This window comes from Cygnus atratus, chromosome 1 (assembly GCF_013377495.2).
Source record: "Cygnus atratus isolate AKBS03 ecotype Queensland, Australia chromosome 1, CAtr_DNAZoo_HiC_assembly, whole genome shotgun sequence".
NCBI classification, from domain to species: Eukaryota; Metazoa; Chordata; class Aves; order Anseriformes; family Anatidae; genus Cygnus; species Cygnus atratus.
Window position 1 is genome coordinate 3,745,438 of NC_066362.1, and position 23,082 is coordinate 3,768,519.

A 23,082-nucleotide genomic window follows, 5' to 3' on the forward strand; every position below is an offset into this window, starting at 1 on the left:
CATGGGCTTCCTGTGCGGTCTAGACCGAGGCATTACACCATGCAGCAATGGCTGGGTTGCAAACACCCCCGTACGGTGTGGGTGGAGGAAGGAGAGCAGACAGCAGCACGGTGAGCAGGCTGCTTTGTCCTGCCTGCAGCAGAAAAAGGGTGAATTAGCAGGTGAGGAGCTCAGAGGTGGGGCATCTCAGCTGCTTCTGTTGCCTACACCCTCATGCCACAAGGTGGCTGGGCTCTCACGACAGCAGGCACAACCCGTGCCTTGCTCCCTCCCACATTAAATAAGGTTAATGATGCTTTTGTTCCTCATGAAGATCTGAGGGGTTCCAGGCTGCAGGTGCTGCTCTCCTGGCAGTTCAGGAGATCTGTGGGCACAGGAGACAGTTCTGCCCCTACACAAACCTGGCTAGAGCTGAGCCTTGTCCCCATCCAGGAACCATTCAAAAGGGTCCTGCTAAGTTTTTATCACACTGAGGACTGGTGGAAGATGTTTTCTCCCCACCTTTGGGAAGAGGCAACCAGGAGGTACCAAGGCAAAACAGGAGAGGTCTTCCCATGGCACCTGGGGTCTCTGAGCATCTCCAGTCCTAGGCCCCTATTGTTGAACATCTAAAAGAAAAAAAAATGGATAGTGGATCTTTGCATTTTTATAGCATCTTCTGTCTGATCTTTGGTAGCTTTACTCGAATCAAAGGGCTAAAGCATGGCTGGCAACTCCTAGAGCAAAACCCAGTGTTGGATAAAGAGTGTCCTGAGTATAAGGACTAAAGGCTTGAGACAGCTAAGTCTGATGAAAGCTTATAAAAGAGGAGTGGCACAATGAAAATGTCTGGGTCCTTGGATATATTTTCATAGAGGTAGCACAAGTGTAGATCAGGAAAACATCTGAGAGATTAGCCATAAACTGGGCTTGGAGGAAACCTTCAGCAGGAAGGAAAATTGAGAAGAAATTATCATTTTTTAACTGGCGAAAAAAGAGAAGAGGAAAAAAAAGCTGAAAGGCTTTGTGCTGTGTCTGTATGATTCTGCACAACACTCAGGATATTTGCTGAAAATGATTTTTTTAGCATGTCATGATGATATCTGTGAGAGCAATATATTCAGGTCTCCTACTATGAAGTAAAGTTTGCTTTCTAAGTATCACATGGGCAAGTAAAGTATTTATAATGTAAATTTGCACCCTGTTTCTGACAAATTGCACAATGGCATCTCTTTCAGCAGTTATGTTAGCTGAGTCTAGTCTTATCCTGAGTAACCTGCTCATATTTTCTTAGCTCAGTAAATGAAGACTTGTTTTAACAAATTGCTACTTGCATAAATGGTAAATAATAATTTAATTCCGAGGCTCTGAGATCTCATTCTGAATGTATGGAGCACTGGACTTGGACTGAGGCTGATTTATGAAGTTTCCCATCCATAAAACGAAAACAGAAGAATTATCTTTCTTTTACTGTGCACAGTGTCCTAAGGCTAAAACAGCATAAAAACCTTCATTTTTATTACTTTCCTCATATGCTGTGCTTAATCAGAACTTTGTTGAGGATAAGGGGAGTTTCAGCAGTATAAAAACAATAAAAATTAAAGGAGTGAGAAACCTTTGGTTTTGAGCACAGAGAGCTGGAAAACAGGACTACTCGTGCACAGGAAATTTTGTCATTTCAAAATGTGGTTTCAATCTGAATCAGCAAAACCCCAAGAAGTTTCCAAATTCCCCTTGAAATGGAAATTCTGAGAATTTTGACCTGGAAATGCTGAAGCAGGGTGTTTCTGATACCCTCCTCCTGCCCTAGACCCGCTGGGCGAAAGCAACTTTCTTGTCAGCTTGCAGCAGCAACTCGACCAGCTTCCCTGAGGACGTGGGAGGCTTCCCGGGGACACCAGTGGTGCCACCTCCCCGGGAGTCTCTCTAATGTCACTAGGCTCTGAATGTTGCTCTGGGAGCCCTCATCCCAGCAGGACTTCTTGGGCATTTCACAGCTGGGTCTTAGCACACAACTTGTGCATGCAGCAGGTAGAGCAGGTGGTTGAAGGGCTCTGTTAGGATAAATGGGGGAAGGTGTAGGGTGGTGGCAGGATAGAAGATCCAGTTTTGGGTCTTGCAAGAGGTTCAAAAAATTTATGCAGAAGCATTAGCCTTACAGCAGTGCTGCTCTGCCCTGCAGCCATGGGCTGCATCCTACAGGGACCTACCCCTGGTTGGGGCAACACCACTGGGGGCTCTGCACTGAAAGGACCGTATTTAGTATGGCTGTTAAAAATAAAACCTAGCTAGGGGATGTCTTCCCTGAATGCCTCCTGCAGAAAGGCTGGAGGAGAAAAGAGAGAATTCGAAACCTGGAGATGACTGATGGAACTGGCGCTTGCTGAGTCCTCAAGTCTTTGCTCATACGCCTTCATAGCCCCTAGGTGAGCACGTATTTGCCCTGCCACACTGTTATTCCTACAGAAAATATAAAAATCTAGAAAGAGTGGGTGGCTGAAGTGTTAAGACTGTGACTGAGAGGCGGATCTGTACTGTTTCATTGCCTCCTTGCACTCTCAGTCTTGCCTTGCATCTTCTCAGTTGTCTATGATATGGTCCATTTTTGGCCACTGAACAGTACCTGTGCATAAGGTCCCTAGCTCCTGTTGTTTTATAATAGTAATTTATTATTATTACATAGCATAATATTTATTATAATAATAATTTATTTGTCACTGCAACCAAAAAAAAATCACACTTTAAATGTAAACTTTAGAAATTATTCTGCCTTAGGGTGGCAGGCAATGTTTTTAATCAGGTTTCTTCGCTGATACACAGGTGAGTAACAGGTTCCGAAAGTCTTGATGACTTTGGGACTGGGATTCGGCTCAGTCTCGGACACCCCTGGGTGTCTTGGGTCCTGGCAGATTTCTACTTTTAGGCAAGCAGATCAAATGGTAGGTGTTTCCATGTGAGCTACTGTCTAAGCCCCCAGTAGAGTCAATGGAGATCTAGCTGATGCTATCCATAGGGGCTCGAAAACTATTCTGCCTGGTTGAATATCTGCATTTAATAGCTGAATCTCTCTAGACTCCTCTTATCTCCACTGTGATGGGATAAGCTCACATGGAGACATCCGTATGAAGTCCATATACACTGAAACATTTCAATGTACAAGATAGCTTTTCTGCTGCAGACTTCAGGAAAAAAAAAAAAGTTTTCTGGCACTTGGGTATATATGGCACACGAGTAATAGAAAAAAAATCAGAATTTTCAAAGTCTAGATCAATAACAAGAAGGACAAGCCACCTTTCAAACATCCAGAACAATTTATTCTTACAGTTTATTAATCATTCCACACTGAGAAAATCAAAGTTTACAGAATAAAAATATCAAAAACAAATATGTAAATTTGTAAAACAAAGAAGAGTGGCCATGGAGCAAACACAATTATGGTGCCCCTTTGGCCACGGCTTCTTCCAGTGGCAGCGTTTTGCTACCAGGCTAGATCCTATTGATTTCCACATATTCTGTGTGTTGTGTTGAAGGATCAAGCCTCAAATACAACCATTTCCCCAGAGGATCAGCGAGCCCTACCAGGAGGTATAGCTCAGTACAGCTCAGCTGAGAGTTATAGTTTTCTGATCAAGTACACGTACAACTCCCATGCTGGAGATCACCTGGGTTCAGACTCTATGCAAACGTTAATAGCTAACAAAATGAAATCCCATAATAGTTTTCCAGTCTGTATCCTGCTATTGCTTACAGGTCCCATACCAGCAATGTGACTCTCTTAATTTACAGGAAACAAAGGCAAAATATATAGAGAGAGGCCATGAGCCAGCTGGCTAGGGAAAGTAGAATAAAGCACTGGGGCAGTGGGAGACGAGACTCGTTATCTGCTTCACTGGATAACCATGTGCATGCTAGAAGCAGATGAAATATTAGCCTTCTCCAGTCAAATGCCATGAGTGGGACAAGCCAGGCCCGCCTAACCACAGTGCTTAACGGAGTTATGTTAACAGTAACTAATGTGCATTAACCTAATGAAGCACAAGCGCTAGTACCACTGCTCGCAGACTTCGGAGCAGCTGACAGGTTTGGAAACCTATCATCTATTGCATAAATACAGGTTGTTTTTTGCTCCCATACAAAATAACAGCATAAAGTTAGACCATTACATATCCATCTGTATAAAGATACATATTATGAATTAGTCTTATTCCAGCAGGAATAAAATAAAATAAAATAAAACAACAACAACAAAAAACACGCTATGAAGTAAGAGTAACTCAGGCATGGATAGTATAAATAGCAAGGCTATGATATGAGAGTAACTCGACAGGAATACAAACCAGTAAAACAATGACACACATTTTATCACGAAACAGAAAATTACACTAACATTCTATACCTCCTGAACTATAAGAAAAGGATTCATCCCGTTTGGTTTTTGACATATACCATGTAAGCATCTATAGGTAATCTGGTAAATTTGGGCATCATTTAGAGTCAATGAAGCGAAACCCATGGCTTAAGCCAGTGAGTCATTTGGCCTATATACATATACATATGTATATATGTGTAAATGTACATACATACGTACATATGTATATATGTGTAAAGCTACGTACATATATAGACAGAGCTATATATATACATGTATATGTATATATATTGCAGTACATGTATATATATTAAGCAGTGTATATGTGTGAATATATTTGACATAAATAAATATATGCATATATATATAGGCAACATGGTGATCCCCTAAAGGACTTGTTCCTTCCCATTGTCTATCTCAGGCATAGCTGCCTACATTTTGTCAGATGAACACCATCCTCCCAGGCAAAACATAGCTAAAAAGAGGCAGAAGACTATTCAGACCTCATAAATTCCCAATAACGTAAGTACATGTCAAGTATTGCATATGCTGAAGTTGTGCTTGAATCTGTCCTCAGATGCCTTTATGCTAGGCTCTTTGGTGCTCTGCAGCTACAAAAGGCATAGACAAATTATCTGCTGCCACAATCTGCAGCATCCTTCTCTGATCTGGGATAAGAGTAGAATAGGATAGGATAGGATAGGATAGGATAGGATAGGATAGGATGGGATGGGATGGGATGGGATGGGATGGGATGGGATGGGATGGGATGGGATGGGATAGTTTAGAATAGAATAGAATAGAATAGAATAGAATAATCACTAAATACAGCAGGAATGTAATAATATAGTAACTGTTGCGGAGATAGTTTGCAATAATTGGAAGACGGGAGCAATGAAAAACACATGTGCATACTGGACCACAAAGAAGTCCAGTAAGATGCAACCCGGTTCTTCTGCAGCAAGGCCTTGATTTCACAAGCTTAGATCTGAATGCCACAATTCCCTGGAAAGTTATCATCACAGCTGAGAAAAGGCAGGTTTTCTATGGCTTCTTCTATATTTACGGGGAAAAATCATCCAGCACTTTCTGCAGAAGACACCACTTAGGATCTCAATTACCCTTTCTTTTGGGATCAGCTATTCCAGCACTTGCTCCACCACAGGGCCAATGAAATGTAGAACTTTCTTGGTAATTATTCTCCTATCATATTCTCAGAAACCCCACAGTGGCCCAGGCAGTCTGCACCATGGTTAACCATCTTCGCTAACACAAGTTTCAAAGCGTTGTCTACACTTTCTATGGCTTTATCCTATCATGAACAGGCAAAAAGCACTGATGGTGGTTAGACAAAGTTCCTCCCTCTGCCTTGTAGAGAAAGATCCCCATTCAGCAGACAAGCAGAGCCCGTTAGTCATTAGTGAAGAACATGAGGAGAAATTGGGATGAGGATTAGCAAAGAAAGAGGAGAAAAAGAGAACTCCCAAGTGTGAAATTGGGACATTTTGGATTAACGAGGCTGGGGAGCCAGTGAGCAGGAGCAGTCTTTATGCATCTCAGTGTGGTAACAGAAAGAGCGAGGAGGCCAGACTGAAATAAGTCTGAAGTACAAAGTTGTCATGATATGACTGAGAAATCAGGGGGATGAAGGAAGAAGAATTACGTGGTGGTGGTGGCAGATGCTTCACCAGACTTCCCACAGATCAGCCAGAGAGAAAAAAGCTGATTGCGTAATCTATCTGAAACCAACATATTTGCATAATTAACCTTAATTTCCTCACGGGATTCATTTTCCACCCGTTATTTGAACTGTTATTCTCAGTTCCACAATGGCTGGGACAAAGCAGTTTTATGCATGCTTTTTGATTTCAAAAGCTCTGATTCCTGCTTTTCTTGTACGAGCATTTAACAGCTGAACCAGACAACCCAAAATCCAGGGTCATTTATTTAATACCGCAGAAAGTATTCAGAAATCTAAGCAGTGCAATAATGAGATGGCTGATCTGGCTGATGGCTCTTCCAGTACAAGGGATTTTTTTTTTTTAGATTTCATATTTTCCTGGTTCCTTCCCACTTACCATCTCTGCTTGGCGAGTCACACAAAGACAGCAGAATGGGTAAACAGAACAAAAAAGATAGCTGTAAAAACACAAAATCAGCACAAAGTCAGCACCTGGAGTTATCTGTAATGCTCCACGGAGATTACTGCAGTTACCCCAACTGGGAAAAACAGAGGATAGGACTGGGAGAGGATCTTATACTGTTCTTATGTCCACAGGCAGCAGTTCCCCCACAGTGCCCCATTGCTTTGCTCCCTGGGGCAAAAAGGACCCAGCCAGAGGGGACCTGGACAACCAGAGAGCAACCAGAGCCAAATAACCAGGGGCTGCTGATGCTGCAGTCTCTGGCATAGTTTGCAGTACTTCTCTTTCCCTTCCTTTATCACACTCCATTATTCCTCCTTATTATAATGTGCTCTACGGCTGTCAGCAGCAGACTCCAGCTGGAATCAAGAGCCCTTGTACGAAGTCTTGAGCATGTGCACAGTAAGAGCTGATTTCTATTTTAGCAGCTAATGATTGAATGGGAGATGGGGAAGGGGGAGAAGAAAATCATTTCAGACTGATCTAAATGCATCAGTTTAGCTGTAAGCAAATATTTTATTTTCCCATCCTCTTTTACTCCTTTGAAAATGTGTAAGAAACACATCATTTAAATATTTACATTTTCCTCCTTTTCTCCAGTGGAAGTTACTCACTGAATTCACATTACATTTCAGAGGAAGAATTTGAAAATTACTTCATTTTAAAACTAGATTTTTGGTCAACCTATTTTTTTTCTTCTCTTATATGACTTTAAAAACTGCTACATAGAAAGCTGAAGTGCTTAAACAGTCTCTACACTTTCTTTCCTGACATCTCACCCGATCCATGGACATAGATGTGTCTTGCAGTACATTTATTAGCTCTTATACCAGAGATGGACCTCTTCGATAGAACAGCAAATTGAAAGGCAAAGTAACTGCTCTGGGGGACAGGGTGAGGTCTGAGCTCAATTAATAAAATGGCATACCTGTCACTGGCAGTATCATAGAAGAGGAAAAGGATGGATGAGCTGAACCTACAAAGAGAGAGAAATTCTTGATGTTGCATCGATTTGCTCTTTTGGCGAAGAGCCAGCTCGTTCCAGCATCAAAGCAGTGATGAGGGCAGACTCAGGCTAGGTCTGACAGCGTTGCCTCTGCACAGCAGACTTAATAATTGTCATGTTTGTTTTTTGACCATTTATACATGTTTCCAGCCTGGATATCAACATATCTGCCAAACTGATTATCTGCCAAAGGTGGGCATGAAGTGGCTGTATCTTCCAGGGAATGGGATCCAGCTAGGATCTTTATTTCATATGAGACTGGGAAGAATGACTTTCAAGGTGCCAAGCAAGCAATTGGAAACGTGCTTCAAACAGGATCTCATTTTTCCAACAAATGGAACCTAAAACTTCTCCAGTGCAAGAAATACACTGAATTTCTCCCTTATCCTGAAAAGGAAGCTCTGAACTTTAGTTCAGTATGAGGTATCATCAGGTTTTTGACAAGAGGTTCTGTAAGAGTGGTATCTTGATAAACGTTTCTATGCTGAATGCTGCGGGGAGAACTGAGAAAGGGGAGAATATTCCTTATCTAGCCTCATTAAAGGCATTATGTTTTAACAAAGGGGACTACAACATTTTGGGGGAATACAGTTCTGGTGCACTAACTGGAAAGAATGACCTTGTTCAGGCTTGAATGTGCATTTGCAAGAAATTGGAATTACTGTTCAGTTGAATTAAAGGATTAAAGTCCAAAACGGCCTAATTCATCATCCAGAGTCATTTGTTTTTCATAAAACTAGTTTAAAAGTTTCAAATATTTATAATCTCTGACTTTTCAATAGGTTGTGTCCTTTTCTGGGACTGGCACGCTGATGGGTTATTTCCATTGTGGCAAGAAGTTCCTTCATCCTGATAGCACTACATGAATTTACGAATGGAAAAAAAATGATTGTCTTGATGGAGGAGGAAAGACCAAACAACAGCTGTGACTAGCATACCTGAAACACACTGAACTGGATGCTGTAGGAAAACAGGCAGATCTATAAAGAAGGGGAGAAAATCCTGGGTTAATACCGAATCAGCGTGTCCAGTGAGATAGGTGATTCATTCCTACAGTCAGAGCACCAACAAGGCAACAATGGCCAAGTTGCTCCCAAGAGGTGCAAAGGGGCTTGCCCAAACATCCCTGCTCCACCACATGGCCTGCTACAAGTCACGAGGGCTGGTGTTTGTGTCAGCTACCATTATGCACATGTGGCCTCTGAAATAGTCATCTGGGTTCTGTTACAGTCACTGGGGAGAAGTAAATCTTTCTAGGGTGCAATTCATCTAAAACCTTGAGCAATTTTGAGAGATGCTTAGATGTACCTTTTGGAGTACCTTACTGTGAAGTGAGGATAGATGATCTCATCTGCTAGGAGCAAGGAGAAAAGAGAAAGGCTTATTCTACTATTTTCTTCCCAATATATGACTATCTGCTCCCAGATTTGTGCTTCCTTTTGCAATATTGCAGTAAGCATGAGAAGACGCAAAGACCAAGCAGGAGGCAGCTGTATCCTCCCAGTAGATGTCATCTCCAACAGTACTGGAGTTTTGCAGTCACCGATCTCTCCACCCTGAGCCCCAAGCAGGTCGTTCCTTAGGACCGATGTGCTGAGTTGGTGGGGTGTGGCCCCTCCATGAACAGGTCATCACACTGATGTGATGCCAAAGCAAAAACCTTACCTGGCTCAGTAACGGGTGACAGCCACTCGTCCCTAATGCTGCTGTCATTGGTACATCGCATGTTGAGGGGTGTCCAGATGGTTTTTCCGTTCACCTTCTTGCACGTGCGTGTGCCAGAGATAGGAGGTCGCTTATCGTAACCAGCCTGGCATTTGAAATATAATACTTGCCCCACGGAATAATCTTTGTCCATTTTTAGAGAGGCATGTGGAATAGTCTTGGGTGTACCACAAAAACCTGGGAAATCACAAGGCAGCACGCGGTTAGACAGATACATCTGACCTACTGCTTTTGTTTCTGAATCAACGTGATTTGTGTTCATACAAAATGTAGTCAAGTAGGGTGCACCAAGCTTTCCTAGCTCATTGTGAGAGTATAAAGAAGGAATTTGCTTACACCTGTTCAGCCAAGATGGTATTATAGCAATTTCTTATTTCTCTTTGGCTATAAAATATAATTAAAAATTGCTCATCTTCATTCTTATACTGCTTCCACGGAAATCAGTGGGAGAAGTGGTACAAAGGAACAGGCTTTAACTTACCTGAAATGTTTTCTTGCTTTGGAGGTGCAGGGCTCTGTGTTTTTCTCGTCTCCTGTGTAAAATTTAACTCCACCGTGGGAGCATTTGACAACAAAATTTTCTCATCTGTGAGAGAAGATATATTTGTTGAATTACAACAGGATAAATAGCAGAGCTAAGCCTGAGCACCCAAACTTTTACAGGCAGGATAGACCTGTTGTAAGTTTTAATTTCCACAGATAAGCACAAAAGGTCATTTGTTAGAGCAATGCCCTGATGCATCTTACACTGACTAACTCATTGGAAAAACACCACTGCAAGTGCAGAGAAAGGTTAAGTAATCACTTACCAATGCATTCAAATTCCCTGTAGACCCAAGAAACAGTCCCCGATATATTCCGACACCGAATTCCCGAGTACTGCCCGCTTCTCCTCCTGTAGCCGTCATCACATACATAATACAGTTTGGTATCCACTGGATATGTTTCAGCAGCAACGTCAGCAAATTCAGTCCTTGGAGGAGGTGGGCATTTTCCTGCAAACAGAAAACCTCTGAATCAGAGCAGCCTATACATGTACTTTACTCACCACGGACTTCCAGTATCTTTCTGTGTTATCAATACCAGATCATTGACAGAGCTCAATTAGGTGCCTGGAGCCTAATTCTGCTCCCAGTAAGAGAGATGAAGTTGTAGAGGTGGAAGAAAGCATTTTCAAGAGGTTCACCTAAGCTGGCTAATGGAAATTAAATCCAGGCTGGCAAGAAAATCATCCGTGTGAAATGCAATTCAAACTGTCACCCCCAGCGAGTTCTGCATTAGTGCATTTATACCTGGGAACCTATGGGGCTGTGAGGTTGAAGTTGGATAGACAATGCCTACTGCGTACAGGTTTCCCTAGGAGGAGCTCTCCAACTGCAGAGCTACCTCTTGGGCTGCTGTTGGGCTCAAGTTGAGACTGGACAGCACTCCTGGAGAAGAAACATACCTTGTGGGAGGTTTGAAAGTCACCCACGTGCAGTATGGGTGCACAGCCATGAGGTGATGGCACCACACAACGTGCACAGCCAGGCCTCTCTGCAGCCCTGCCTGGTTGTTCTGGAAGGGAACCTAGGGTCAGCTGAGTCAACATGCAATGCAAATCCAGCTTCCTCCCTCTCCTCTTCCTCCTAATGAATGACTGCTTCCTCGTGGGAGGGTTGAGGGATGAAACTGGGTGTCATGAAGGGAATGTGAGGGCTGCAGAGATTTGCTTTTGATTGTTTCCATGTCAAGGAGAGACTCTGATTGTCTGTTGAAACTATTAGTTATTTTAAGTGCATGGCTTTGTGCATTTATCATCATCATCATCATTTTAAAGCAATCCCTCCCTCCAAAGCCTTATTCACATTGGAGTTAGCTGCTCCCATTGATTTTACAAGTATGGATTTGTGCAGGACACAGAAAATCCTGGCCTTGGGAATCTCCACCCAGTACCAAACCCTCACTTGTCTACAATTTTTACGTAGGAGGCACTGACCCAGTGCCCTTGTGTTTCCTCTAGAGGAGAAAGGATGCTGGAGCCAGGATGTGCTGCAGCAGCTGTTGGGAGCCACCAGGCAGATCTGCCTGCTCCTGCCCCAGCTGCCCGAAGCAGGCTGTTGAGCCCTGTCTTTCTGCACCCAGCAGCTGGGCAGTATGCAACACTACCCAAAATTTCTTAATGAAGCTGCAGATGATCATATCGTAGAGCTGCTGCCTGCACCAGAGTGTGTAGCCCTGAATCTATGGAGTGAAGCTTCATAAGCAAAACTAAGTCATTAAAAGTTGGGATCATCTACAAGCAAACATTGGGAAGGAGATTACACTCTCAGTTCTGTCTGAGCACACCAAAGAGCAGCTTACTGTGAAATAAGTTTGTAAACCTAAATATAACTTGTCCCCAAACAAGGATGTTAAGTGCTGTGTCATCAGCAAATTGCATCTAAATATACTTCTCAATCAGTTGGAAATGAATTTAGATCATTTCAGTGCACTTGAAAAGCCCACAGAAGTTGATCTGCAGACCCAGAAGACGATAAAGGCACTGCTTAATGATTATTTAAGGTTTAAAGGCTGAGAAATTTGAAAATAAAACACATTGGCTGCATTGGGGCGGATGCTCAGTATCTTTGGGTGCATGACCCGTGGCCCTTTATGCTTATGCATAATAGTAACAGCTATTATGAGTAAAATGTCTTAGTCACTGTGTCTTCGCATTTTCTGCAGCCATAATTAATGCAGCCTTGGCAACCGGCAAGAATGACTGCGAAAGGGCCTTGAATTCCTGCTCATTGTTCATTTGGCATCTGCCCTTGACTCCCAAAGTGCCTTCTTGAAACAAAGCTATGCTGACAGCAAACCAATCAGTGTTTCCCAGGCCCAGTCCTGCAATGCCCTTTTCTTTCAGAGCCATCCATCATTTTCTCCCTTTGATATTTTCTGCCCTTTTTTGCTTTTCATTATCCTGCCACTTAGTAAAAGTCACAAAGTGCGAAGAAGGCCACAATCAAAAGTATTGTGAGTGGTTTAACAGCCAAGCTGCATAAGGACTATTTTAATCCCCTTGCATCTTTGTGTTATCAAAGGATTTGCTTCATAAACGACATCAGACTGTGGCTTCGAGTGAAGCTACTGCACCCGAAATAGTTAACCACATGGTTTACCACAGACTGTCAGGGTGATTAAAATTAAAGAGTTATCAGATGAGCAGCAAGTTGAGAGCATGTACTCTCACTTTCCCTGTAAGCTAAATGCATGCTTCCCTCAGGACTTCAAAAGCCTCTTTGAAGCAGATTGCAGATCTGAATCTCAGCACAAGGCACACAGACCTACAATTCTTTAGTATCTTCTTAAGAAAACCCACAGCATCTAGCCTACTCATCATGAAGGGTGACTATTGTTTTAATCAATGATCAAATGAAGTTGGGGTTCTTCTGAACTTGCAGGCATCGGATAAGGGTTGTGCAGAAATGGTGCGCAGGCAGCAGGCAGCAAGCAATGCCTGACTTCTACTCTGGCTGGTGCTCATGTATCAACGCATACAAGTTGCAGCTGGATCTCATGCAAAACTCCTAGGACCTAGCGTTTTCGTTTCATCCACATCACTCAAATTCTCACCTTCTCACTTGTAAACCACTGCAGTATCTTCTTTGGCTTTTGCAAGCACATTCCTGCCTCTCTGATCCAGAAAGCATTTGGAAAGATGAATTTCCTGGGCCTTATCTTGACCATTCTGGACTTCTGGCTTCCCTCTGTTGGCTTCCACTGCTTCACTGTCATGTCATATGTTTTGCTTCCATTTTCAAGAGCCTTCTCCTTATCAACAATCACACCCTTTCAAACCATTGACTTCTCTTCTCATGTTAGACCTCCTCACCCATGTGTTTGATATTGAAGTCATCAGCTTTGGGGCTTTTTGCAGAACCAGTCCTCACAGTGGGAGGAACCTTGCATGAATATGGACATGTCAAGATATCCACTGCCATTATTCCTCTTCGTTGTCTTTAAGTATCCTATACGTCTTCAAAGGTGTTTTCTTTCAGTGGTCTTCTACACCCCTTTCAAGAACAGTCGTTGCCCAATGCGATGATCAGTATTACTTCTGTACTTTCTTGCCTCATTTTTGGGTCCTAAACTTTCTGTGTTTGACAGCTATTGGCATCATGCCTACCCCAAATGAGCCCTAGCTATCAGCCAGGACTCCAGACATTGTGGCAGTAGATGCGATGAAAATTCATGATAATGACTACACACTCCATGAAGTCTGTCTAAGACTGGAAACTATAGTTTGGCCACCAAAACCCATAAAAGCTCCCAGTACTTTGACATTTAGCTACTTCACAGTCTCAAGCTAATTTACATGTTCAAACTCCCATGAAGGAAGATTATGTATTCCCCAAATCTGCAGGGGATGTAGGTGGTGGCATATAGGTGTGCAAGGGTGTTTCATGGCATTAGATGCCTTGGGGTAGTGTGGGAAGAGTGTGCAGAGAAGAAGGAGACAGGGTGAGGTCTGGATCATATTGCCTACACATAACAGTCTCTGGCATCCACCACCCCAGAACTTCAGTCTTTGTGCCCAAGGAAATTGGATGGTTTGTCCCAAAAAGACTGCAGTGTGGGTGATAGAAGAGCCAATAGATGGGAAGAAGCCAGGGAACTGTGGAATGGTAGTGCAGATTTACTCCTTGACTAGATTTCTGACTTTTACATTTTTTAAGGGAGGTGAATTTTAATTTTATTGCTGTTTTGCACCTAGATGGGAACTAATGTTAATTTGTTTGAATTGCTGTGGTAAGAAAATATAGGTCTTATAAAGGGCCAGCACACCTAGGAGTCACCAGCCTCAGAGCCTCTGGTGGCCCAGTTTTCCATGGCCCAGCTTTCCTCCCACTTGAGCATTTCTCCACATCTGCTCCAGGGCTACACTCCTGCCAGAGTCAGTTTAAAAGCCACTACCATCCCATAGCACTAGTAGTTCAACGCCCTCACAACACTTTCAGAAGTCCTCTTGGTGGTTTTGTTTGCCTCCTCACTTTCCTTTACCACATCCTTTACTTCCTCACCCCCATGACAAAGTGCTGGGTGCCCCTATTTCCTTCTCTTTTGATCTTGATGTCCCATCTCCTCTTTCCTTCATTTGCAAGCTTCATCACTCCCCCCTTACCATTTTCATCTCCTCCCCACCAAAACTGCCATATGACTCTATGTTAACACCTAGAGGTACTACCTAACTATTCTATTATTCCAGCTGAGATTCCTCATTTCTCCACATATTAATGGGATTTTGGTGTCTACAGCATTCCTGGAAATTTTGTATCTGATTTGAGATATTATCATACAGTGGATGGAAATTTGTAAATTCACGACTGATATCTGTGAAACATAAAATGTACAAAGTAGGTACTGCACCTTTTGGTGTGCTCCCCAAAATTAAGTTTGATAAGACCTGCAAGCCAACTACTTTGCATATCAGCCACAATATAGGTGGGATTCCTGCTATTACTGCTTAAGGAAAGGTCTCCAGTGCTACTTCAAATGTCTTAGGGCATCTGGGACCTCCACATAAGCTGTCAGATATCACAAAAAAGCTATTGGAGGCCAGTGCCAGGCAGAATATCGTGACATGCCTGCACTTTGGCACACAAACCACACACTGTTTTTTTGTGAGTTCATTGTCATGTGCTAAATAAAGCTTAACTGCCTTTGGTGACCAATGCATAGTTAAAAATTAAATCACTGTAACTCAGTCATTAAGCAAGGAACATAGACATCAAGGTGAGACTGGGTTGTTAATCAAAATTAGGGAAGATAAACCCCACTCTGTGGGACTGGAGAGCTCTTCATGACATGCAAAATAGCCACTAAGACCCGATGGCATTAGTGATAGAAGTCTTTCTTTCAATGCTCTGACCAATTCAGAAACTCAGTAAATTACTTGCTGCGGATCTATCTTTCCCAGAGTCATCCCTATGAACTTACCACTGCTTTCTATCCCTACAGGTTAGGCACTAATCTTTTGGCTACCCTCAGCACCTAATGCCATTATGTAGGCTCAGAGGAAAGAAAACCACTAGCTAAATCACCATTAATTCCTCTAGCACTATGTTTGTTGTTTTTTTCCCTGAGATTTCCCAACCAAAGTTATTACTGACCCAATATAAAACTTTGCTGACAGCAGATGTGCTGGTGGTATTAGGATTTTTGAAGCTCATCTGTGTTTTTGCCTTCTGAGTTGGCAGAGCTGTGTTAGATAAGGCATCAGAACAACACCTTCCGTACAGAACAAGAGGATGGGGAAATTTCTAGCAGGTATTTTTAGTTATTTGGTAAACACAGGCAATGAGTCATGCCATGGCGACCTAAACTCAGAATTTCCTCTGTCATGTGGATTTGTGTCACTGGCACTGACATTATTCTGATGTAAAGTTAAAACAGCAAGATGTAAAAACAGGGCAATTTTCCCTTAAATACAAAGGTGGTATGAAGGGATCGGTAGAAAACTTGCTGTTTGAAGATCTAGCTAGAAGCTAGAAGCAGAACCAGGCAGTTCACACACCTGCCAGTTCAGAGATGAAGACAGCCTTTCCCCAGAGATGCCAAGAAATCAAACCATGTCAAAATGAAGAGATTTCCCCAGATGTGCCTGAAAAGCTAATTCAGCCCTGGGGGTTCATGCTGTCTGAAACTCTGTGCTCTCTAAATAGAGCATATCTCTTGAAGATGAAACTGATATGGGTGAACAGAAGGAATTGATACCAGCAACTGGACTGAAATGGTAATGAACTTTTTCTAACTTCAAGACTTTTTCCCAAAGGGCCTGATAACAAGCTAGCTATAACTCTGCCTGCTTCTTTCCCATCTGATTAATGTCATTTATGGTCTAGGTGGATTTGTAAGGGGGCAATAGATTAGAGCTGCAAGGCTGAGCTGCAGACCTGATGTTTATGAAAATTTGCCTGTGAGATTTCGTTATCTACACTGTAGATTGCACAGAGATTATTTTATGAATTCATCTTAGTGGTAATGAGTCTGCAGTTTAAGGGACAGAAATGCATTGCAGATGAAATATCAGGCACAAGATTTAATGCAGACAGTGATGGAGAAGAGACCAGCCCTACAGGGCAGGAGATGGGTTTCAATATTCCTAATGTCCTGTTCTAAGGACCAGGCAATTCAATGTCTGCTGGGTGTGTTGGTTCTAGAACATGTTTCTATTGAGAAGACATGAGAATGGAGAATGAGTTGGCAGGATGTCTTTTTTTAACACTTTGTAGGTGCATGGAAAATTAGGTTTGGGAGAAATGCACCTCTCTCATCTCTTGGCTTGATGATGCTAACCAGCTGTTTGCCATTAACCTAGGCAGTGGAATCTTTTTTTTTTTTTTTTTAAATCAGAGGTTTTCCATAAACTGCAAGGCTAGAGTTCATTTCTCAATGGACTAAGCTTTCTCATGCTCAGAGGTAGTTCACAATCAAAATTTACTTTCAGGAACCTGCTTTCTTAGCTCCCTCTGTAAGGACTAGAGCTGGACAGATGTCTCTGGAGGACACCAGACATCTAGCTTACATTTTCCAATGCAATGCCTACAGGTGCTTCTCACTTTTTGTTGGCTGCAGTGGTGGCTGAACAGTCTTATGTGCTTGGATTGGGAATTAGCATGGGTTAGCCAGTGCATTGATTTCATTTTAAAGCTCAGCTGTTGTGAGTTCCCAACAGAGCAGCCCGAAGAGTTTGTGGCATCTTCTGCTGACCCAGATGCTCTTCTGAACATCTGCCTTCCCTCTTCCTAAACAGCTATCCCCATGCACCCCAACTCTCAGCTGTTGTGAGGCATAGACTAATGAGTGTCACCCAGCAGACATTTCAATTCCCCTGTAGTCACTAGAAAGAGACTTACAGGATGTGACTCATTGCACCCTTATCTCCAATCTAGTAGATGAACTGCGCTCTAAAAGAACTATTTTATCTTCCCCAGCTATGAAGGGGGTCCACATGTCCTCCTCGCTGGAGACTTTGATGGTGCAGGTGGCTGAAGCTAAGTGGGATGAAATCTCACAGCTGGCAGGGAGGCTGGGCAGGGGACTTGGACTGCAAAGGTGGAATTGGAAGAGGGAAAGTTAGGAAAGAGGGAGCGTGTTTCACAAGGGAGGGAAAGGGAGGAAAACTAGCCCAAACAATGTGCACTGAATAGAAAATGTATGAATCAGAGAATGAGCAACCTTTGTTTTTCTTATTCTGTTGTTTCCGGGTGTTTATAACTTTTGATCTAAGGTAAAGCCACAGAGCTCAAACCCTTTAAAGGCACCCACTACACATAGTAGGGCAGGAGAACACTGTCTGGTTTTGAAAATATCATTTGTGAAAGCCTTGTTTTGGTGACATTTGGTTTTTGAATAGATTTAGCTACGTTTTTTCCTTAAGTCTGTGAGTTCAGTAACATTGGCTCTTAGGTATTTCATCTAAATGAAAGAATACATTACTGAGAAAGAAAATTGGCTTTTTAAGCAGCAGCAGACATTCAGAATGTTTGGCTGGAACTTTCTCAGCCTTTACTTTTGCTGGGTTGGAAGGGCTACTATCCTCTGAAAATAATTGAACTGGAGGACAAGCATGTGTCCCAGTCTGAACAAAATGGTCTGGTGGGAATCTTGACTTCTAATGTATCTTAAGGTCTCATTTCATTTATGACCTTAGCATGGAACTGGTCATTGAGCATTTTGCTGGAGCTCTCACGAGGGGGATGGAAATTATTTGTCATTGTTCATGATTTTTCTGACCTTATAAGCATGAAATATTTTGCCAACTAAAGAGGGATGTCTATTCTTTGTCTGGGGGGTTGCGCTTTAGAAAGGGAGAACATAAAGAAAAAGCAGAAGATGACAATGCTGCTACTGCTGCAGGGATGAGGAACAGGGAATTGACCAAAGAAAGTCATTAAAAGACTTTGGCAGTGTGAGTTTTGGAGAAGGGTTGGAGGAGATGATGAGAAGGGTTGGTAAACCAGGTGGGGAAATTGTTCCAGTATTCAGGACCCGGTTCAGAAGATGGAAAATGACATAGAAAACATCCAAAAGCTTGGACTTGAAGACGCAGTTAGTGTAACAGGAAAGAGAAAGGATTCAGCTGGTCATCAGGGAAGAAAGCAGAGGGCCCAAAATCATGGTACAATGAAGAAATAGTGAACAAAGTTAAAGGCAGTGGTTTTCCAAAGGTAGTGGCTAAGGAGTGGATTTTTTACCATGATAAAAGGGAATCATAAAATCATACAGAATCAGAGAATCTTTTATGTTGGAAAAGACCCTTAAGATCAAACCAAAAGGGAAGGACATATGGGGACATATACAGGGAGAAGATTTCTCTGTCTCAGGGAAGAAGCAGATACTGCAGGATCTCTGTCCACAACATTGGCTTTTCCTTAGCACAATCACAATTTTAACAATTTAAAACCTCTTTTATTTCACTGAAGCTCTATGTTGGGCACTTTGCTGCTGAAGACCACCATAACTGGAAGTTTTATATAGGTATTTGCTCTCTATTTGACCTTACAAGAAACACTTGTATGTGTTTGACAACTTTAATTTATTCTGCATTGCATTTCAAATCCATGGGAGCGAGCACTAATATGCAAGTATAATGGGAAAGAAATTCCTCTCATTTAAATGACTGAGATCTGGTACCCATCTTGTGTGAATGAAATTCAGTTGAATGAAATTCTTTCTTTTGTGAGTTTTAATCCTTTCCAGGTTTGACTTGCAAATCTATTCAGTGTATTCCTGTAAGATAAATAGCAAGATGGAAAGGTCATAGGAGCACAGTCCAGCTTTTATTTTGTATTTGACCCTCACCTAGCATACTTCAAGCCTCATCCATGCCTACAGCATCTAGGCACTGCTGCTGTGCAGGGTAAATGAGATAAATGTGATGCTCTTCAAGAGAAAATCTAATTTTCTCTTTTCCTCTTTAGCACTAAGATGTAGTTTAATATACTAAATGAATAATCCCTAGTTTCCCCAGATTTATATAATAGGAGCTTACTCTCTGCAAAGTACTTTGAGACCCATCAGTGAAACTGCTGTGTAAAACAAAGGCTTTTTATTTTCTTTTTACCCTCATGATATTTATTCTTGATAGCTCTTTTTGACAGAAACCCTCTTGCAAACAACAACTATGGCAAGATCTATTTACAAAACTGAACTTGTGATACTGGGAAGAGCTGAAAAGAATAAGGCAAAATAACACGAGTAGCATTGTATGTATTGGGATTAGAGAGTCCTAGCTGATTTTTGACCAGCTTGACCTAGCCTCTTTCCCTTTTCTTTGCTCATATCTGTTCCCAAGTCTTCTCGTTCAACCCCATAAGGAATAAAAGCAACAGGTCTAGCAGCCACGATACTTCAGGCATCTCTACCAAAAAAAAAATCATAACTTGGTATAAAGGGCATTTTTTCTACATTATTGTGTTATTTGCAGGAAGAAATTTATATTTATGTAAAACACTATGTTTAAACATTGGGAGAGGCATTCAAAATAAGTACAAGAAGCTGAGGAAAGAAGAGCTTAGTGGTACAGTAAAGAACGCAATACTATGCATTTATTCATTCATCAGAGAAATCATATCAAATTGCATAAAATGCAACTACTTAGCACCTCTCAATATTATTTTTTTTTCCAAAAAACTGAAAGATTTCTGATAAATGAGACTTGCCAGCAAGAACTCTCACAATGTGTCCCGGGCAGAGTAATACAGAAAGCATGATATAGGGGACCTGACTCATCCCAGAACCGATCCCATTTACATATCTCTGGCAGAACGTCTCGCAGCGGTGCTCTTGCACACAGCACTTAAACATTGGCTGTGGGCACTGACACTTCATTTGGCAATCAAAATACCCCGCGATGGAAAAGGTGTGGAGCTTACAGGCAAAAGTATTTAACCAGAAAAAAATCACCTGGGCGTCAAATATTTTTTAAGGTATTTCCTGTGTTCATGGGTAGAGATGGTTGGTTATAAGCATCCCAGCCATCCCTAGAGGTGCCCCGACCACAGTAAAATATGCAGCCCTGGTAGAGATGATCCCTTGGTAGTTAAAATATCAGTGTATCCATGATCCTGCCTTAGGCTGTGTCTGCTCATACCTCTGAACCCAGACATCACCAGCAGGTACAGAGGGAAATACCACATTTATCCTGAGAGTTTAAGTAGTATCCCTCTGAACAAAGCAGTTTAAATGCAAGCACTCTAAAATATCACCCCATTTCTTAATGCACACACCTGTCACAATAGATAAGCCAAATATAAGCAGTATTACAACGTATATGTGTATAAAACTGCAGTGAATGCTGAATGAATTAGCTGCCTCCGTTTGTAATTTACAGGCACTACTGGTTGGGAGGTGTGGCTGAGTGGTTATTTGGTATCTCTACTACCTGTAGCAAAATGGATGGCACCTTTTAACTAATAGCACGGCTATCAATTTTGCCTGCAGAAGCACTGACATTTCAGTGTCTATTTTTATATTTCCTAAAGTTACATGCAAAATGGAAAAACAAATTCAAAGAGCTACCTAAGGCGCCCAAGGTGGCTTTGATCTGCCCACTGTTCCAGTGATGGGTTGGAGGATACATGCATTACTCAGACAAAAAATATCCTGTTCTGCTCTGGATTGTCTCCGGTTGCTGGTTTGTGGGCACAAAACCCATTTCTCTCGTTTCCTTAGACTAAAAAATTCCTTAAGCTCTTAACATCTTTCCTTACCTGAAAGGAGCCAGGATGTTGCGAACATCCTCCGGCAGCCACCACAAAAAAGAAAATCACATTTTCCCTCCCCAAAAAGCAGAAATAGTCATTTACCTGCCCTGTTTCCCTTGACGGATCCAAACAAGAGCCACATCAAAAGGCACTTGAGCTCCATGGGACTTGTTCACATCTTTTCTCCGCAACTCCGAGGATGATGAAGAGTTTCTCAGAAGCGATGGGCTGCTGTTGGCTGACCCAACGAGCTGTCTACTGCATGGTTAGACCTATGGGCAGAGCCACCCTGCGTGCGCAGCAAGGACTTTGCTCTCTGGTCAACAAATTGTCGTTCCACTGACTGGCTCCGCCAGAGACAATAAAGGCTGCCGTCTCTTCTGCTTTTATCCAGGAAATCAAACTTAATGCTCACCGTCGCAGAGCATGCTGTTGTGTGTAGGAAGTGGTTTGACACATCAGAGCTACTGACTCCAGAGCTGTTCCACTGCAGCTGAGGTCAGTAGAAGAGGGAAAGATTTTAAATGGTTTGTGCAGCCACTCAACCCAAATCTGTGGCAGGACAGGCATCTGAGAAGGACCTTCGCTGTAGGATAGCTGTCTGGTGTATGACAACGGACATCAGGCACCATCTGTGTGCTCTGCCTCTGAAGAAAAATGTCCCAGGAGATATTGCTCTGGCTTTTTAGAAGACTTTATCTGCTTCTGATTAGCCCCGCTCCATTTGTGTTTCAGTATGCCCGTCTGCAGTTTCTCTGGGGGACAGCTGAACTGAAGGATGGGAGGTTTGACCCAAAAAATCTATTAGGATGGGGCTGGCAGGTTTGGAAATGGCTTCTCTTGTTCCTAAATTGTCTGGGTTTCAGATTCAGTGGAACTGGTTCTTCCGAATGTTGATAGAAAAGTGGAAAAGATGAAGGAAATATTGTGCTTTAACTCTGTGTAGTTTCTCTACAGCCATTTCCACAGAAATTATCATCGGTTAGTACCTTGAGAATTGGTTGAGATAAAGTACAGAAAAATGGATTTAAACTATCCGTGGTATTTTCTCCTGATGCGGACAGAACAACCTGTAAAATGTACTACTTATAATGTACTTAATATACTATCCATGTTAAGTATCATTTTGCCATTTTCATGAAAGCTTTTTTGGGGGTTTACTGATGCAGGTGACCCTCTTGGAGGGTTTGGTAGCAATGGGGCTTTGGCTGAGGATTACTGCCCAAAGCCAATTGCAACAAGTCACAGACAACAAGTGAGACTTCTGGAGCAACTGCTGTGGGTAAAATGCTCTGTTCACCATTCTCTGTAAATGTTGGCTGCTTTTATATCAGTACTGAGTGCACTTTTACCAAATCATCTCCCATAATTAACAGGATAAGAGGAAACAATCATGCCAAAGCTCACAGAAGGACTTGGAGAGATTTGCTCTTGAAACATCTGTCCGACAGTCATAGACCCCAATTTTTCACCTATTTCCAAGATGCCCAGAGACGTGAAACTGCATGTGCAGAACCACAGCCGTCTGGGTCGTACAGCACTGAGAGAAATCCCAGACTTTTTCTAACAGATTGTCCTTCCCCTACTAAATATGTGGTGTTTTCCCAGGAGGTGCAGGGCTTAACTCCCCAAATTCTCCTTCTATTTCTTGCCTGGTTAAACTACTGAATTTCTTGGCTATTTGCATGATGGAGAGAGAGATGGGGAGCCAGGTCTGCAGTCTTTCCCCTCAATCTGCATCCCTCAGTTTTGACTGCAGATGCAGGTTCTCCACTAGCTGTGTTTTTCCTTTGGTTGGAAAAGGTCCTTTTTGGAAGGTGAGCTAAAAGCTCTTGCATGCAACCATTTACTTTCAAGCAGCAAATCTCAGTGTAGGTGGATAATAGCCGCTACGTTTTTATTAGAAACGGTGATTTTTTCTCCTAGCAAGAGCACGCTATGTACACTCAGCTGTACTGGAAGGAACGGTGACCCCAGGTGGCTAATTGCTACAAGCACAGTTTGCATGAGAAAGTCCTGTAACTCGGCGTTTAGACATTTTAAAGGTCAGAAAAAACAGTTACTGCTTGTGAGAGCAATTAGTTAGGTCAGCTTTGTGAAATGGGTCAGCTTGCTGAGCGGTTCCTG

General features: G+C 42.4%; 1 protein-coding gene across 1 annotated transcript; it reads right to left on the reverse strand.

Annotated features, from left to right (window-relative positions):
* Positions 1–6,433: 6,433 nt before the first annotated feature.
* IL15RA (interleukin 15 receptor subunit alpha) lies at positions 6,434–21,118 on the reverse strand. The gene is made up of 7 exons (XM_035549384.1): positions 21,058–21,118; positions 10,033–10,218; positions 9,705–9,809; positions 9,164–9,400; positions 8,437–8,478; positions 7,421–7,468; positions 6,434–6,487 (listed from the first exon to the last, which is right to left on the reverse strand). The coding sequence occupies exons 1-7, from the start codon at positions 21,116–21,118 to the stop codon at positions 6,444–6,446; spliced, it is 723 nt and encodes a 240-aa protein (XP_035405277.1). The 3' UTR covers positions 6,434–6,443.
* Between the last annotated feature and the right edge of the window lie 1,964 nt (positions 21,119–23,082).

What these genes read in the sequence shown, in the direction of transcription:
- IL15RA (XM_035549384.1), bottom strand. Translation starts at nt 21,118, where the DNA reads ATGGAGCTCAAGTGCCTTTTGATGTGGCTCTTGTTTGGATCCGTCAAG. An exon ending in CGTCAAGGGAAACAGGGCAG is followed by an intron (nt 10,219 to 21,057) that starts GTAAATGACTAT and finishes TTCTGTTTGCAG; the next exon opens with GAAAATGCCCACCTCCTCCA. An exon ending in TATGATACTGCCAGTGACAG is followed by an intron (nt 6,488 to 7,420) that starts GTATGCCATTTT and finishes GTGTTTTTACAG; the next exon opens with CTATCTTTTTTGTTCTGTTT.